The 19,572-nt window shown below is 39.7% G+C and overlaps 1 protein-coding gene across 1 annotated transcript in view; it reads right to left on the bottom strand.

Annotated features, from left to right (window-relative positions):
- Positions 1-3: 3 nt before the first annotated feature.
- Positions 4-19,572, bottom strand: part of DCTN4 (dynactin subunit 4) — a 33,245-nt gene continuing 13,676 nt past the window's right edge. The window contains exons 6-13 of the mRNA XM_039239461.1: positions 18,136-18,209; positions 17,817-17,929; positions 16,757-16,866; positions 10,476-10,549; positions 8,226-8,280; positions 7,127-7,234; positions 4,802-4,899; positions 4-2,592 (exon numbers count right to left, since the gene is read on the bottom strand). Coding sequence (XP_039095392.1) covers positions 2,379-2,592; positions 4,802-4,899; positions 7,127-7,234; positions 8,226-8,280; positions 10,476-10,549; positions 16,757-16,866; positions 17,817-17,929; positions 18,136-18,209 — 846 coding nt within the window. The 3' untranslated portion in view covers positions 4-2,378. The remainder of the gene's footprint in view (positions 2,593-4,801; positions 4,900-7,126; positions 7,235-8,225; positions 8,281-10,475; positions 10,550-16,756; positions 16,867-17,816; positions 17,930-18,135; positions 18,210-19,572) is intronic.

Below are 19,572 nucleotides of genomic sequence, written 5' to 3'. Positions count from 1 at the left end.
TGCTCAAGCTTTGTCCGCTTTATTTCACTATATTAAGTTAAGCTATAAGGCAAAACAGGAACCTGTGATTCACGAAGATCAAGGAGTGCCTCTCATCCCCAAAAGGGACCAAAAAGGATGTTTCTTCACAAATATGCATGACATTTATTTAGCTCATTACACCTATAAGCACTTTGAACAAAAGAAACCTTTGGTGGGCTAATCAAACCACAGATCCAAATTAACCTAACCTTAAGTTTCCAAAACTGTAGTTTCTGGTGCCGATGCCCTCTTCCTCGCCTGCAGTGGTGCACACCGCCTACACACTGACAGCACTGCACCCGACCTAATATAAAAAGTAACAAATGAAATTCCCAATCACCAGCTGCAGGTGTTGAACAGTTTCTATTAACACACAGAAGACTGGCTTGCACTGAAAACTATCTTGAGGAAACATTAACACAATGGCTGTTATTCACCATGTTAATTTGACTTCTAAAGGAAAAAAAATCTGTGATCGTAAGTATTTTTGTGTTTCTGTGTCACCTGGGGGTGATGAGACCCATTACTTCAACACTGTCACGTTTGGGAATGAACACTAGCTACATGCCGTAAACGCACAATATACAACTGTGTACAATCTGCAGACGTGTAAACGCAGGAAGCCATTCTCTGCTCTGGTGTCCAGGTTGTGCACCGGCAAATACGGGGCAGTGGCGTCAGAGCAGGCTCTAGCAGGTAGTGAAATAAAAATTACTTTGACACTCTTGGGGTCACAAAAAATTAAACTATTATCTACAGTCTGCAAATCTGTCATTATACACCCCCCTGCCCCACCTCCTAAGAGGCTACACCTTACTTACTATTGTCATAATATTAGAGATATGTGTATTTTTTTCTTATACAGCAGCATATATATTACTCTGGGGGATATTGTTTCATAAAGTCAGCTTGAGCTTTAGAGTACAATTTAGTGTCTTTCAGAGGCTTCCTAAGTGTTTTTATCTTCCAGAGGGAGCTAATAAGTTACTATGTCCTGTCTATGTTCTAGATTACTATCTAAATTTTTTTTTTAACTAAAGGTTTGAACTTAAAAACAAAACGAGGATAAACAGGAAATTTCTCTTTTCCCCAAAAATGTGTTGGCCACTTGCTAACAATACATTTACAGAAAATGTGGTGCAGCTGGTGGTCTACTTGGTCAAGTCTCGTTTCAGAAAACAGCACAGGAATCAAGGTGAGCAGCCCAACTCCAGGACACCAGGAGGAAACCGCACGTGTGCTGTCGGGCAAGTGTCCTGGGGCGCTAGCTGGACTCATGGTTTACAGTCAAAGTGGTCTTATTTGATACACCATATGATAAAGTCTTAAACTCAGCAAGGGGAAAGGCTCCTCATCTTAATATCCAGTTTGGGATTCAAGAGATTTTAATCATTATGTTAGCCTTCAAATCAGTGGAAAGAACATTAGTTTTGGATCATGCTAAAAATCTGCATTCCAGAAGTGAACTTGTCCACCAAGTTTTCTTTGGGCTCTTTCCAGGTGCCAAATATTCAAAACAACTTACTGAGTTAAAGAGGCAGGGCAGAGAGGAGGGGAAGGGCTGCCTCCCAACAACAACGCTAACCCCTGGATACTGTGGCAACATTTAAAATGAATGGAATCTGCCACCCCTTGACATGACATGTGATTGCTTGCTTCTCCAATTCTTCATAAAAGGAAAAGTTCCCTGTTCTAACAAGAAAGAAACTTTAAGAGGAACCGATAAATAAGCATCCTGTATTCACTCAGAAGAGGGCAAATCAGAGTGCCTTGAGAATCTCATGGGTTTTTTCAAACACCACAAAACTAGACAATGTCACAATTCTATTTTTCGGTCAAATGGAAACCTAAGCAAGATTGGAGCCATGGCGACAAGTGAAGAGATATGTTCAGAGTGCTAGCTCATAGTGAACTGGGATGCAGACAGCAGACCAATGCTGGATCATTAACAGCAGATCTACCTTTTGGTTGTCATTTGAAGTTTCATCTGGGAGACTGATCCCTTGTGAGATCAGACTGGGAGATAGTAAGGTCAGAGTTTCTCAGGTGGTGAATCTAATGCCACTCCAAAGAAGAGCAACCCCCATTCTTGGGAGGGAACTATGCTGCTGTTTTTCGACGTGCGGGGTTCAGGTAGGGAGACAGGGTCCCTGGCATTAGCAGAAGTGAGCGCGAGAGGAACAGGAGTTACCCTGTGTCCCCAGTGCTTGGCCTGTGCCCCCACCTTCCTAGGACTAGGATTCAGTAGTGCACGGGTACATCATGACGAACAAGGCTTAACGAAGCAGTGGCTTCCACATTTTAGCGTGGGGTCGTGGTGGTACTGTCCTTTGGGATCACCCCACCAGTGGCACCTTTTAAGGAAGAAGTGGGCCCAAGCTGAGTTCCACATGCTGGGTGAGCCAGATGACTTCTGTGCCCTGGTCACTTTCTTCGATGGGGCGGATGGGGGCTGCCAGGTTTTTAAAATCATGCTTCATCTTAAAGCACACGGTCACTTCGCCCTCCTCACGTTGTGGGGTCACTTTGATGAAAATACCCACTTTGTTGGCCTTTCTGAAGGCTATAATGCTATGAAAAAAAAATAAGTACAGTATTAGTCAGCCAAGCCACTAAGACTTACATTTTATCTGATGACAAGTTATGACCACCATTTCGTTTATTAGCAATGAAGAGTTTTTTCAGCAAAACGTCAATCTATCTTTTCAATATTATAAAAGTAAAAATCAAATGGGAAAAAGTAAGTTTTCTCTCATTTTCCCCTTCAGCACACAGAGAAAATCTACAAACACTTTGGTTGTTAACCTATCAGATATTTTTCTATAAGCTTACACTTTCCTGCTTTTCACACCAACACAAACGGGGCACACTACTCTGTTAACTTGGGTTTTCCTCTCAGCATATCACAAACCCCTTTCCATACCGGTAGGTAGAGATCTTCTCCATTCTGCTTAATAGCTGCATAGTATTCTCTTATAGCGTTACCTTAATTAACATTTACTGATGTTATTGCCAATTTTCTTCTGTTACGAACAATGGTGCTATGACTTTCCCTTCACATTTATCTTTGTGTGCGTGTGGCAGTATCTCTATAGGACATAGACTGATACTCAGAGCTAGAATGGAATTTCTGGAACCCAATAAATTAATGTGTTTTTGTAAATAAGCTATGTAAATCAGAAATTTTTAGCATAGAGAAATAATCTCTTTAGTTGAGGTTTCCATTTTGATCTTCTGTGACATGCACTTGAAGTTTGTGCTTTAACAACTCAGCTTCAAACAAAAAGCTAAAGGGCAATGAAACAGAATTTGATCTACTATCAAATAATACTCTAAGAAAACTTATTGGATTTAAACATTTACATATTTACATAATATTATATAGTGTTAATTTCCAAATACCTGAAAGTTCTAAAAGTGCAATGTGAATACAATTCAATTTTTTATTAAATCTGCCATGTAACCTGACTAGAATTTGTTATCTCAGATGATCTTTTCAGAAACTGACCTTGGTTTAACAAATTTCTCTTACCTAGTTAATGTCATTTAAGGACCCACATAGAGCAAGAATTACTAGAGTGAATTTGGATTGTACTAACTCAATTGTACTAACACTTTGTACTGTAGTAAATAACTGAACTCTTGATTTGTATTGGATTCATTAAAAAAAAAACTCAGTTAAAAATAGTAAAAAGGAAAAAATTAGTGTCTTTCTAGCCTGATTTCACAGGCAACGGCTGATATCTGGGAAGCTTTTAAAAAACAAATCAGATTTCTGGTGCCCCCCCTAGCCCTGCAGAGCCCCCCAGAGAGTATCTGGGTCAGGGGTGGGACTCTACACAATCAAACGAAACATAACACAGCCCTGGTGCTTTCTAAGGTTCACTCAAGTCAGCTAACCACCGTACTAATCTCATCTTTGCCCACCCCCATCCCATGTTTTCTTTTTTCTAACATCTTACTGAGGGAGCTTTGGATCGTTCTGTTAAAAAAAGCTTACATGTTCCTTGTGCCAGTATATTTAGTTATTTTTTAGCTCCGAGCCCACCTTCTGCATCCTGCTCTGTGACACGGGATTCTGCTGTCCATGTTTCTGCTTTGTAGGCTGGCTCCCTGACAGGGAGCCTAGGAGGGCTCTAAACGACACTACAAGTCTTAAGGGGGAAGGGGCTTACTCCTGCCTATGAGCTTCCTGTTTGTGCGTGGTTCCTGTGGGCATCATTCCAGCAACGATTCCCTCAGGAAGGAGCAGTTTCCGGCTGCAGTTTTACTGGAACCTGAATGATGTACTTCTCATCCAGGGAAAGGTCTGGTTGTTACTGCTCAGTTATTACGTTTAAGAGAGTAAAATCTATGGTCAAAGGGCAGGGGATGAGTGTTAAGTGGACAAATCCAATGATAAAACTATAGGGAGAGAATACTGGATCCTGTCCACACTATTAAAAATCATGCACTTGAAAATTTTTATTAACAGGGACAAGTATATTTAAGTGGAAAAAAAGGTTAAAACACAGCTTACAAAAATGATCCCAATGATGGAAGAAATCTATGGAAGGACAAAGACCAAAATGTTAATGGTGCTTTTCTCTGGTAGAAGGATTTTATTTTCTTCTTCATGACTGTATATATATTCAACAAATTTCTATAGTAATTATTTTTATCACAGGAAAAAAGTATCTTAAAAAATCAGGACACAAGAAAACTGGGATGTGTAAGTGTGGCTCCCGCATTAGCCAGCTGTGGTGTGGGGGGCGGGGGGCGTCACTAAGCGATCACTCACTCAGGATCATCCTGGAAGTCCTGGGGCTCTGCCAGCTCGTCATACTCGGCTGCCGCATCCTTGCCAGCTAAGACGAGCGCTTTGGGAGGCACCGCCACCTGCAGATTGAAACAGACATTCTCCTCAGAACAGGCCAGTGAGCTGCAGGACATTCATTCGACAAAATACAACACAGCATTACACTGACCTAAACATACAGAAGCTTCAAGTTTCAAGAAATATACAACATTACTTCACTGTTTATACGGAGTTTTGAAAACATACTGTTTATATGGAGTTTGAAAATATACTGTTTAGGAACGAAGCTGTTTCTAGTAAAAGTACAAAAACAAAGAACAGTTGAGCATTCTTCAGATTCAGCCTTATGCTGTAACTAGGCCTCAACTTTGCTAAGTCAGAGGTTAGCAGATAACAATGTCAACCATATTTGCAATTATGGATACAAATGAGTCTGGGGAGGTATAAAGAGAGACAGCAAATCTACAAGCTGGGTGTACACATCACATACTTCTTTCTCACAGGTTATTAGTATCACTAAAAAAAAACAAAAACAAGTTGCAACAATGTGGATGGAACTGGAGTGCATTCTGCTAAGTGAAATAAGTCAGAGAAAAACAAGTATCATATGATTTCACTCAAAAGTGAAATTTAAGAAACACAACAGATTAACATGGGGGAAGGGAAGGAAAAATAAGATAAAAACAGAGGAGATGAACCATAAGAGACTCCTAAATACAGAGAACAAACTGAAGGTTGCTGGAGGGGAGGTAGGGGGATGGGCTAGATGGGTGATGGGCATTAAGGAGGGCACCTGGTGGGATGAGCACTGGGTATTGTATGTAAGTGATGAATCACTGGGTTTCACCCATGAAACCAATACTACACTGTATGTTAACTTACTTGAATTTAAATAAATAAATTTTTAAAAACCATAAACTTTTAAAAAGAGTAGGGACAAACGAATGTCCTCTCTCTTTGAAAATAATATGCTAGTAAGTGAAATCATTAAAAAGCAGAATGAAAGGGGTGCCTGGGTAGCTCAAATGGTTAAGCTTCTGACTTCGGCTCAGGTCATGATCTCACGATTCATGGGTTCATGTTGTGGGTTCTGTGCTGACGCCAGCACTGGGCTCTGTGCTCAGAGCTCAGAGCCCAGAGTCTGCTTCGGATTCTGTGTTGCCCTCTCTCTTTGCCCCTCCCCTGCTTGCGTTCTCTCTCAAAAATAAACACTAAAAAAAAAAAAAAAAATTAAAGGGTGTCTGGGTAGCTCAGTCAGTTAAGTGCCCAACTTCAGCTCAGGTCATGCACAGCTTGTGAGTTCAAGCCCCATATCAGGCTCTGTGCTGACAGCTCAGAGCCTGGAGCTTACTTTGGATTCTGTGCCTCCCTCTCTGTCTGCCCCTGCCCTGCTCAAGCTCTATCTATCTCAAAAATTTAAAAAAAACAAAAACAAAAACCCACACACATAAAATTTTTTTAAAAACGGTATCAAGAAATTTTCTAATAAGTATTCTTTGAATAACAGCTAACCAAATATATAGGCATCATTTCTATCAATTTCTGTTACGAGTATCATTGCTGAATTGTGAGTCCGTAATAGACTGCCCACTGAGTAAAGGTTTTGATGTAAAATTTTAAGTACTAGATGAATTGCTAAGTAGCAAAACAAAGAAAGGCCACATTTTATTCATTTGACTAACATTTACGGAAAGTCAAAATCAGCTGTTTTAGTATTTAGTTAGTGTTGTGTATACTGTGTAAGCTGAGGGCCTCTAGAGGAGGCACACCATCTTTTAAAAGCACAGGTTATTTCCCATCAGTCTTGAAGACTGAGTGTGCGTTAGACTGAAAGAGAGGTGTGGGCATGAACGTAGGGGAATGGCACCCTAGGTAAAAAGAACAGTATATACAATTCTCCAGCATGAAAGTTCATAACAGGAAGGTCATCGTGGAAGAAGAGACAGAGGGAAGGCCATTAAGAAGCTCTTCTGCTATGCCAAGGAATCTGGATTTCTTCCCCAAGTTGGAGGGAGCATGCCACGATCAGTTAGATTTTAGAAAGATCACGTTGGTGGTAAGACAGAAGATGGGCTAGAATGGAAATAGGGGTGGACTCAAAACAGGTGAGGGAGGACGTTACTGTCATAGTGCACGTAAGAAACGAAGTGACCTTCAAACAGAGCCAACGGGAGGGTGACTGTGCATAAAGTAAAAAAACCTCAGGAGGTAAATTCAAAAGAACTTGATGACAACTTGGATATGGAAATGGAGGACAGCGTGCAGTCCAGGAAAAGGGTCCATCAGGATGAGGCAAAGTGCTCCTACCTTAGCAGTGCTGTTGATATTATCCGGGTCTCCCTCCTCACACTCCACCAGGGTCACGTGGGTGAGGTTCTCTACTGGATTCGTAAGCGTCAGGAGGACCTGGCTCTCCTAGGGAACAGGAAAAGCCTCTCTCAGACATGTTCTACTACTGCCACCTAGGTCCACTTTCTAAGTTGCTATACCAAGCATTTCACAAAATTCTCACCTTCCTCACAATCCCCCATCACTCCTGAGCAGTTAACACCCACCTATACTTCTACATCACTGGGTCCTCAAAGTGCTCACTGATTCCTATTCTATTATTTATATACCAGGCAACATATACTCTGGAGTTGCTATCACAAGAGGAAATACGACAGAGTCCATAGAAAGGGCCAGTTACTAGATCCAGAAACTCTAAGGACTGTACATTATCTAAGTGATTAAAGTTTACAACTCTTTTTCCACCCAATCCTTCACTTAGGGGCTGAAAAGGAAGTCCTCATAAATATCAAAGTCACAGGGTAATGGGACATAGAAAAAAATTATTCATCAAGACTTAAAAGATTTTTATGATTTCTTAAACCATAATTTGCCCTTGTCTGGCACTTTGCTAAGATTAGCAAAATCTTTCAAGTGAACGTGGACTACATAAACATCTTCATACGCAGCATGGAAGGAAAGAACTAAAGAGGCTGCTGCAGAATATTCTACAATGCGTAGTGGGGAGTGGGAGAAGGGGGCATAGATAAGGACCTCAAAGAAGAGGAGGGCTGTGGTAAAGAAGAAATCCAGTTGATTCCTGATACCTGATACACACACAGGCATGAGATGATGGAGTCACGTGGCTAAAGAAGAGCTAAAGATGCTTGTGGAGTAAAACATCTTTCCCCACCATGATTCCATCTTTACATAATGTACATGCTACTCCTTGTAAATGTACGTCAAAGACGCTGTGCCAAGAATCCCAGCTTAAAGAAATTAAAAATCTCAATTCCTTTATGATTCCAAACTTTCTTTTCTATCCCTTGCTCTTGAATCTCATACAGCCACCCACATACATACATGCACACATCTCTGATCAATCCTTTGTATTCCTGTTAATACATAAAGTACTAACCTTCATGTAGCGAAGGTTGGGAATTGACATGATTCTCACTTCTGGAATATAATTGCTATGCATAAATAAAAAAATACATTAATATTCATTCAAGTCTCTTAAAATTATTGTTATTTTTTTAAGTGAGTACACCAAAGATTTCTTCAATTAGAACATGTCACAGAAAAAGAATTTTAAAGAATCATATGATACCATCATAAGAACTTAAGACATGAAACCAACTGCTAAGAAGTGCTTTCTTAAATCTGAGACACATTTCTAGTTTAGGGTCTATGTATCTGTGTGCATCATGGTAGATATCTTCCTTTAACCGCTGCTAGACATACTTTTTGAGATTTTATTAATTCATTTCTGTAAATTTAAAAAGCAACTGGTTATAGACCCAAGACTGACTTAATAATACCACCGAGGGGTATAAAAACACCACCACATTACTTACCAAATACTTTCACAAAGTACTATGTGTGCCAGGCATTGTTTTAGACACTTAAAAAATTAACTTACATACTCTTCACTGTAACAGCATGAGACAAGTGTCGTCATCATCATCCTCATTACTGAGATGAAGAAAACTAGGCTTAGGAGGAGAAGTGACTTACTGGTGAGTGGCCAGCATTCAGACTCAGACAGTGTACTCCAGGGTCCTTGCCTTGAAACCACTATGTTTTGCTGCCCGTTTTTTGTTTTTAGTGTAAATGTTTATTTTTGAGAGAGAGAGAGAAAGAGAGTGTGTATGAGACCAGGGATGGGGCAGAAAGAGGGAAACAGGATCAGGGGGCTCTGTGATGACAGCAGAGAACCCAACATGGGGCTCGAACTCATCAACCAGGAGATCATGACCTGAGCCAAAGTCGAATGCTTAACCGACTGAGCCACCCAGTCACCCATTTACTGCCTAAGTAAGAAAACAGAATATTATACTCATGTGTGCTTAGTCTGAACTCAAAACTGCCAAGAGTCAAATCCCAGCTTAGTGTTTATACACCTGTTCTCAACGTTTTTGACTTCTGAGGTGGCTTATGTTTAATTGCCGCATAATATTCTATAGCTTGAGTGTACCTCCATTTAATCAGCATTTGCTAATGGTTAACTGGCTTGACACTGTAAGTCTTTCTAACTTTTTGCCATTACAATGTTACAGAACACATCCTTACACCAACATCTTTAGATATCAGTGCTTTTGCCTCAACAGAATAGATTCCTGACAGGGCTGGGGCACCTGGGTGGCTCAGTCGGTTAAGAATAGATTCCTGAGACAGTACTGCTCAGTTCAGTCTGTGTAATTTTGTCTGGCTTTTCCAGACCACTCTCCAAAAAGACTCTAGCAATCTACAAGCCTACCAACAATGTATGCATCTGTTTCTCCACATTCTCATGAGCACTCAATGATACTTTACCATTTTAAACTTTTCCTAACAAGTCTCAGTATCTTTCCATGTATTCAATAACCATTTGAAATTCCTGTTCTATAAGCTGCTGTTCAAATCCTTTGTCCTACTCCCATTTAATTCTTTCCAAATTGTGGGCATTCTGTCTTCCAGGGACATCAAACTTTTATCTGTCATGGAGTAGCAAATACTCTTCCCTACTCTACTGTCTCTCCCAGGACTTTGTTGTCTTTTTTTGGTTTGTTTTTTTATTTTTTGGCTAAGGGCGAAGTTGTCTATTTTCTTCTTAAGTGGTTTTTGGGTTTCCTACCTTACTTCGGAAGGGCTGTCTTGCCCTCAAATCAAGACAATATTTTCCTAATTTTTCAAAACACTCTTCTGGCTTGAAAGGTGCTTTTCATACACAAAATTCCCTTCTGCTGACAAGTCCCAGTGAATTAACATCTATAATCACTTTTATCCCACTCAAAGACTGTTATCAGAACATAATTAAGATAAACCCTGTTAGAGAGATACTCTTCAATTTGCCATACTTTATTATTTTTTACTTTAATACTCTGGATCAATACCAAAATGAAACACTTTAAAAATTGTAATGAGTGACCGACCAGTGACTCTCTATCCAATACCCAAGAAAGCAATCTCTGCCGCAGACGACACTACCCGTGTCCCCAGTAGAAACACCCTGGATTCTAGGGCTATAATTTGTATTTACTTCATGACATGTAGTTCAAAACCTCAACAGAAGAAATAGCAAGATTACTCTGATGTCATTTTCTTCTTGTAAGCCCAGAGTAAATACATTTCATGTTGAAAAAAGCCAAAAACCAGTAACTATAAACACCAATCCCAAAATACTCACACAGCAACCAGTTGGATTTTGAATTTGATAGATGTTGGATTAAACTCTGGCTTGCTCAAATTATGTTCACATTTCTAAAAAGAGAAAATTCTAATATGTATCAGAGGAAAACAAGAACACCCCTGCTGGATCCCCAGCTAACTTCAGAAGGACAGCATTGACTCAAGTGTTGTTTTATTCTGCTACAAGACCACATATATTTTGATATAGTGTGTATGCTACTGATTACCACAATCTACAAAAGATGATGTTTTGGACTTGTGCATATAAGACCACACTATCAAATATTATCATGCCTCTGTGATGCCTAACGACTGCTGCAATAATAACTAACACATACTGTGTGTGTCTGAACAATGTCCTCCTTAGTTTAAGTGGATTTAAACATCATATCAGCTTTATGAGGGAAGTTAGGTACCATAACTATATTGTCCTCATTTTACAGTTGATGAAAATGGGGCAAGGGAAGAGTACCTTATACTACTTCACAGACCTAATAAGAACTGAAACTGGGATTTAAATCTAAATAGTGTGCTTTCAGATCCCATGCTTTAAAATACAGTAACAATTGTTTACTTACTTTTCGAATTGGTACTACATACATCTGGTTAAAATAATTTCTTAACAGTATAAAAAAAGTACCTTGTCCCCTTGCCCCACTCCCCAGAGCCCAACCAGTTTCTCCTGTGTTTTGTCACAAACAGCCTACGCACATACAAGTAGATACATACATCATCTTTTTTACACAAAAGGGAGCACTTTATATACTCCGCTCTTTGTTTTTACTTCCCTGTCTTGGAATTCCTGTCGGCACAGAGGTACCTCTGTATGCTACTGTCACCATTTCTGTGCCCAAATTGATGGATATCATGATTTTGCTACTGTAAATAATGCAGCAGTGAGGATTCTCGTACAGTCATTTCCCACGTGTTACCTTTTGCCAACTTGATAACTATCAAATGGCACCTCACTGCATTTTTAATAGACATTTCTTGGATTAGTGTAGGAGTATCTTTCATGTTTATTGGCTATTGGGATTTCCTCTGCCATGACTTCATGTTATCATTTATTGGGTATTTTTATACTAGTGTTATTTTTTTTTTAATTTTTTTTTTAATGTTTTATTTATTTCTAGGAGAGAGAGAGAGAGACAGTGTGAGCAGGGGAGGGTCAGAGAGAGAGGGAGTCACAGACTGAAACAGGCTCCAGGCTCTGAGCTGGCAGTCAGCACAGAGCCCGACGTGGGGCTCGAACCCACGAATCGTGAGATCATAACCTAAGCAAAAGTCGGACGCTTAACCAACTAAGCCACCCAGGCACCCCAATACTGGTGTTATTTTTCCTTACTAATTTACTAAAGTTCTTTATATATTCTAGACACAAATTTTTTTTTTTTTAATGTTTATTTATTGGGGCTCCTGGGTGGCTCAGTCAGTTGAGTGTCTAACTCTTGGTTTCAGCTCAGGTCATGATTTCAGTTTGTGGGTTCAAGCCCCACACTGGGCTGTGCACTGGCAATGTGGAGCCTGTTGAGATTTTCTCTTTCCCCTTTCTCTCTGCCCCTCCTGCACTCTCTCTCAAAATAAATAAACTTAAAAAAAAATTTTTTTAATGTTTATTTTGAGAGAAGAGAGACAGAGTACAAGTGGGGGGAGGGAAAGAGAGAGAATCCCAAGCAGGTTCTGTACTCCCAGCAGACAGCCCACATGGTGCTCAATCCCATGAACTGTGAGATCATAAACTGAGCCAAAATCAAGAGTCAAATGCTTAACTGAATGAGCCACCCAGGCACCCCTCCCTTTCTTTTCTTTTGGCAGATAATCTTTATCAAGTAGAGAAAGTTCTCTATTCTGGTTTTTGACAGGTTTTTTCTTTTTTTTTTAAAAATCATGAATAGGTGTTTGATTTTGTCAAATGCCTTTTCTGCCATCTATCAGTATGATCATGTAATTTTTTTTTAAGTCCGCTAACGTGATAGATTACACTGACTTTCAAATAATAAACCAGCCTTGCCTCCCAGGGATAAATTCCACTTGGTTATGGTGTTTAATTCTTTTAATACTTTTTTGGTTTTGATTTGCTAATATTCTGTTAAGAATTTTTGTACATATGTTCATGAGGGATACTGCTCTGTGGTTTTCTTGTAATGTCTTCCTGGTTGATATCAGGGTAATACTGGCCTCATAGAATGAATTAGGATGTATTCCCTTTGCTTCTACTTCTGAAAGCTGTGATAAAAATTGGTTTAAGTGGGGAGGCTGGGTAGCTCAGTCCATTAACCATCTGACTTTGGCTCAGGTCATGATTCCACGGTTCATGGGTTCGAGCCCTGTGTCCAACTCTGTGCTGACAGCTCAGAGCTTGAAGCTGACTTCAGATTCTGTGTCTCCCTCTCTCTGCCCCTCCCCGGCTCACGCTCTGTCTGTCTCTCCTTCAAAAATAAGTAAACATTAAAAAAAAAAAAAAAATTGGGGGGTGCCTGGGTGGGTTAGTCGGTTAAGCGTCCGACTTTCGCTTAGGTCATGATCTTGCGGTTCGTGGGTTCGAGCCCCGCGTTGGGCTCTGTGCTGACTGCCAGCTCAGAGTCTGGAGCCTATTTCAGAGTCTGTGTCTCCCTCTCTTTCTGACCCTCCCCTGCTCACGCTGTCTCTGTCTCCTAGAAATAAATAAAAATATTAAAAAAAAAAAAAAAATTGGGGGGCGCCTGCGTGGCTTAGTCGGTTAAGCGTCCGACTTTCGCTTAAGTCATGACCTCGCGGTTCGTGGGTTTGAGCCCCGCGTCGGGCTCTGTGCTGACTGCCAGCTCAGAGCCTGGAGCCTATTTCAGTCTGTGACTCCCTCTCTCTCTGACCCTCCCCTGCTCACGCTCTCTCTCTCTCCTAGAAATAAATAAAAAACATTAAAAAAAAATTGGTATAACTAACTATGTGGTAGAATTCACCAGTAAATACATGTGAGCCTGGGACTTTGTTTTGGAAGGTTATTAATTGTTGATTCAATTTATTATTTAATAGCCATAAGCCTATTCAGATCACACATTTCTTCTTGTATGAAATTTGGCAGATTGGGTCTTTCAAAAACAGTCCATTTTCTCTAGGCTATCAGATTTGTGGACACTAGAGTTGTTCATAGTGTTTCTTTATTATCCTTTTGATTTTCATGGATCTCTTTGGGATGGGGAAAAGGATGTCCCTTTTTTCATCTGACTAGTAATTCGTGCCCTCTTTTTTCCCTAGGTTGGCCTGGAAAAAGGCTTTTCAATTTTATTGGTCTTTTAAAAGAATCAACTTCTGGTTTTGCTTATTTTTCTACTGATTTCCTTTTTTCAATGTCATTGGCTTCTGCTTACTGTGGATTTAATTTGCTCTTCTTTTTCCAGGTTTCCTAAGGTGAAAACTTAGATGACTGATATTAGATCTCTCCTCTTTTTCTAATCTATCAATGTAATACCATAAATTTCCCTCTAAGCATGGCTTTCACAGCACTGAACAAATTTTGAGAAGTAGTTTCTATTTTTATTTGGCTTAAAATATTTTTAAATTTCTCTTGAGACTTCTTCTTTGACACAAGCTATTTAAAAATGTGTTGTTTAATCTCCACATATTTGAGAACTTTCTAGTTTTCTCTTACTTCCTTGTTTAATCCCATGGTGGCCTGAGAGTAGACACTGTATGGTTTCTATTCTTTGAAATCTGCTGTGGTGGGTTTGTTTTCTGTTCTTTATAGCCTAGAATGTGGACTGCCTTGGTGAATGTTCCAGGTGAGCCAGAGAAGGTATATTCTGCTGTCATTAGTTGAAGCAGTCACCAAATGTCAATCTTATCCAGCGATGGATGGGGTTGTTGAGTTCAGCTATGTCCTTACTGAGTTTCTGCCTGTTGAATCTGTCCATTTCTGAGAAAGGGGTGACTAAATGTCCAACTAGGAGAGTGGATTCATCCTTTTCTCCTTGCAGCTCTCTCAGGTTTTGCCTCACGTAGTTTGACACTACTGTTAGGCATATACATGTTGAGAACTATTGTGTCTTCCTAGAAAATTAACCCCTTTATCATGTGATGCCCTTCTTTATCCCTGTTAACTTTTTTACTTTGAAATCTGCTCTGTCTGAAACTAATAAAGTTATACTTGCTTTCTACTGATTAGTGTTTGCATGGTTTACCTGTCTACATCTATTTACTTTTAATCTATACATGCCTTTATACTTAAAATGGGCTTTTCCTTTCTTATGTTTTAAAATTTGTTGAGTATAGTTGACACACAATGTTACATTAATTTCAAGGGTACAACATTGTGATTCAACATCCCTATATGCTAGCACTGCTAGGAATTTACCCAAGGGATACAGGAGTGCTGATGCATAGGGGCACATGTACCCCAATGTTCATAGCACCATTCTCAACAATAGCTAAAACATGGAAAGAGCCTAAGTGTCCATCAACCGACGGATGGATCAAGAAGGTGTGGTTTATCTATACAATGGAATACTACATGGCAATGAGAAAGAATGAAATCTGGCCATTTGTAGCAACGTGGATGGAACTTGAAGGTGTTACGCTGAGCGAAATAAGTCAGGCAGAGAAGGACAGATACCATATGTTTGCACGTATCGGTGGATTAGGAGGAACTTAATGGAGGACCATGGGGGAGGAGAAGGGGAAAAATAGTTGGAGAGAGGGAGGGAGGCAAATCATGGCAAACCATGAGAGACTCTTGAACAAACTGAGGGCTGATGGGGGTGGAAGAGAGGGGATGGGGGGTGATGGACATGGAGGAGGGCACTTGTGGGGATGAGCACTGGGTGTTATATGGAAACCAACTTGACAATAAACTATTTTTAAAAAATCCCTATATGCTATGCTGTGCCCGCCACAAACGTAGCTAACCATCTGTCACCATACAACGCTATTATAGTGTCACTGACTACATTCCTTATGCTGTGCCTTTTATTCCTGTGACTTATTCATTCCAACTAGAAGCCTGTATCTTTTCCTTTTTTTTAATCTTTTAAATGTTTTATTTATTTTTTGAAACAGAGAGAGCACAAGCAGGAGAGTGGCAGACACAGGATCTGAAGCGGGCTCTGTGCTGAGACCAGACAGGCAGATGTGGGGCTAGAACTCACAAACTGATAGATCACGACCTGAGCCAAGGTTGGACACTTAACCAACTGAGCCACCTTTCCTTCTTTTTTCAAGAGCTTTTCCATTACAGAAATTTTCTTATATGTGCAAAATACAGAAGAGCAGTAGAAATTCCTAGGTACATGTCACCCAGCCTCAATAAATTAGCAACCTGTTAGCAACAATGAGCAATCTGGTTTCATCTATACTCTCACCCATTCATCATGCTAATTTGATACATGATATTTGAAACAAGTATCAGACATTATGTCATTTCATCCATGAATATTTTGGTATGTATCTCTGAAAGATATTTTTAAAAATAATATTATTTTTATCCCTTAAAAATGTGAAAAATTCTTTTAATAGCATCAAAAATCCAGCTAGTGTTTAAATTTCCCCAAAGGTTTCATAGATGTTTCTTCCCTTCCTCCCTCCTCCCTGGCCCCTTTCTTATGTTTTGTTGGAAATGGGACTTAAATGAAGTCTACCTGCTATGTCTGGTTGATACTGCCTTACAGGTCTCTTCTAGAGCTGTGCTGTTAATAGCAGTCACACGTGGTTATCTGAGCGATTTAGCACCTCAGCCACATTTCAAGTGCTAAACAGCAACATGTGACTTGTGGCTACCATGTGGGACTGTGCATATACAGAACATTTGCATCATCCGAGAAGGTTCTGCTGAATAGCAGTGACCTAAAAGGTTTCTTTCCCTTTTTTTTGTTTTGTTTTCTTTTATAATTTATTTATTGAAGAAATTCAGTTGTTTGTTTTATGAATTCCCAGAGGATGGATTTTGCTGATGTCTCTTCTTTCTTGCTTTCTTTTAAATTATGTTATTACTCCTTTTTCTTACCTCTTTACTAACCTAGAAGTTATATATTCTTTCATGATTCTCTTAGGGGTTAGTGCTAAGATTTTATTAACCTCAGTTTCTACATCTATAAAACAGGTGTAACAATAGTATCCATGTCTCATAGTTGTGAGAATTTTTATCTTGAAAGCATTTAAAATGGTGCCTGGACACCTAGTACATTCTCTATAAGCATTTTTTATTCTTACTACATTCCCAGAAGTTTCAGTATTGGCCAGATACCAATGTTTAACTTATTTTTGCTTTTCTCTTGTACAAATGACAACTCTACAAAATTGAATAATTACCCGACAGCGCAGGGACCGCTTGATCAGAAGATGTTTGTGACGAGGGTAGAGCTGTGAGGCACAGACTGGCTGGAAGTCAGGCTGCAAGAGGCGCTGCTGAAGGGTGGTCACTAGCATGAAAGGCAGAAACCAGGCTTAGTTTACAATGACTTGCTCAATTCAGACTTCACACAAAACAACACTTCCTTTGTGAATAGTTCTTCAAAAAACTACAATATTGAAATTTGACATTTTAAAGTTCCTCGGGGGTGCCTGGGAGACTCAGTCAGTTAAGCATCCAACTTCAGCTCAAGTCATGGTCTCACAGTTTGCGAGTCTTGAGCCCCAAGTCAGACTCCACTGACTGCTCAGAGCCTGGAGTCTGCTCTGGATTCTGTCTCATTCTCTAACCCTTCCCCACTCATACTCTGTCTCTCTCTCAAAAAACATAACAAACATTAAAAATAAAATTTTTTAAAAAATTCTTCAAATGATTATATCTATTTCACTTGCTACCTGATTTATTTTACTACTAACAGCTATGAAAATTAAAATGAAATTAAAAATTTCAAAACTGGGGCACCGGGGTGGCTCAGTCGGTTAAGCGTCCAACTTCAGCTCAGGTCATGATCTCACAGTTTGTGAGTTTGAGCCCCATGTTGGGGTCTGTGCTGACAGCTTAGAGCATGGAATCTGCTATGTCTCCCTTTTTCTCTGCCCCTCCCTTGCTCAGGCTCTGTCTCTCTCAAAAATAAATACACGTTTAAGAGAAAAAAAGAAAAAAATCTCAAAACCCAGGGGTCCCTGGGTGGCTCAGTTGGTTAAGCGACCAACTTCGACTCAGGTCATGATCTCAGGATTCATGGGTTTGAGCGCTGCGTCGACCTCTGTGCTGACAGCTCAGAGCCTAGATCCTGCTTCAGCTTCTGTATCTCTATCTGCCCCTCCCGAGCTCACACTCTGTCTCTATCTCAAAAAAATAAAGATTAAAAAAAAAAAAATCTCAAAACCCAGGGTACTGAGGAACAAAAGCAGAATTAGATGTAAAATAGAAACAAAGTAGAATAATGTAAAATACTACCTTCTGTTAAATTTACTGGTCTTGTATAGTAATCTTCAGGTAGAGGTTCTACTTCATCTACGGCCTGAGCTGGCTCAATCTTTATCTCTTTTTGGTCCTCTCCTTCTTTAAGGCTAAAAGATAAAAAGCACTCATTTCTCAAAGGTCCACCTGATTATATTCAAAGTCTATGATATCAGTAACTAAAGTATTCTTCTATTGTAGAACATTCTTTCTCTGTTCAGGTCTTCCCCACTAGCAAATGTTTTATGTCACATTCCTTCAGTATTCATTTTGATATCTGCTTTCCTCCTCCAAGCCACTTAATGTCCAAACTTACGACAGTCCAGCAAGGGTACTGATGGCTGCACCAGCTCGTGGTCGCTGAAGCCTCGTTCCAAGACCATATTTGTCCTAAAGAGAGTTCAGAAATCCCTATTACGAATCCCATATTTATACATCCTATTTACCAAAAGAAAGATTTTTGGGAGGGACAGCATGAGAAGCTCAGGGAAATAAGCAAAAAAAAAAAAAAAAAAAAAAAAGCTAATTTGAAAGTTCCTTTAAAAGAAAGTAATTTGTAGCCCCACATCATTTTATTCTTAAAAGAATAATAAGCACCAACCATGGAGACTGAAACTATATTAGTAAGGAAAACTGAACTAAATGTGAGGGGTTTTTTTGTTTTGTTTTGTTTTTCACTACTAATCTATAAGTCCCTAAGCCTTGGCCCTAGGGCTTAGGCCAGAACTATGTGGTGTGTCTAAGATACACGAGGAATGTCTTCCCGGAACACCAGTGATCACGTGCTAACTTCTTTAGGGTTAGCAAGCATCGTAGAAGGGAACTTACCACTACGTGAATAGTGTGTTGCTGTAGGCCCCCAAAGAGCAGCAGGTTGCAACAGAGACAAAAAAATGCAGCATAAGACAGAAGCAAACTCATACAGCAGGCAGGTTATAAGGGAAGCTGGAAGAATAATGCTTTTAATGCAAATTCCTCTCCTAAATACAGTAGTGCATATGCTTTTTACATCACTGAACTATTCCCAAAATTTTCATTCAGACTTCATTAAAGTCTCTGGCAAATGTAGATGCTTTGCATGTCTTGATGTTTTATTAAATACTAAATATATTTATATGGACCTTACTTATCCTTAGGGTTTCAGTGACTTAAACTAATGGTCACACAGAGGCAGTATGATAAGGTACATTTCCTCAACTGTCAAACCACCCTACAGGATTTTTGTAAGAATTAAGTAAAATGGGGAAAGCATTTTACTTTGTGCCTGACACATCACTGTCCTTCAATAAATGTTATTTATTAAATGTCAACCTGCTGGACCCCCAGCAAGCACAGAGAAAAGAAATCGTTCTGTGACAGCAAATAAAACTTGGGGGACAATAACATAAGTACCAAATCCTAACCTTTTGCTCCTGGATTGGTAGTACACAAACTAGTAGAGAGTGACTTCTGTAACTAATTCCTATCAATTACATGTACATAGATGACTATTTATTTAACCACACAAATGCACTGGGTAAAAAGTCAGTGTTCTTCGCACTGGAGAAGCATAGGAAGGTGCCAGAAATAACCATTAGAGCTGTAAGACCATTACTACAGGATGTCAATGGTGGGCTACCGGGTAATGTGAATAAAATCTACCACTTGCCCACCTTCTTCTGACTTTCTGTTTAAGAGTTCTGTGATGCCTACAAAATTAAACATGAGCCCTGAGGAATAATCAGGAGAGAGAGGGCAGTGATGCAAAAAGGAA

The sequence above is a fragment of the Hyaena hyaena genome, unplaced genomic scaffold (genome assembly GCF_003009895.1).
Source record: "Hyaena hyaena isolate Hyena2069 unplaced genomic scaffold, ASM300989v1 scaffold_157, whole genome shotgun sequence".
NCBI lineage: Eukaryota > Metazoa > Chordata > Mammalia > Carnivora > Hyaenidae > Hyaena > Hyaena hyaena.
This window is presented reverse-complemented; position numbering and strand designations above follow the sequence as displayed.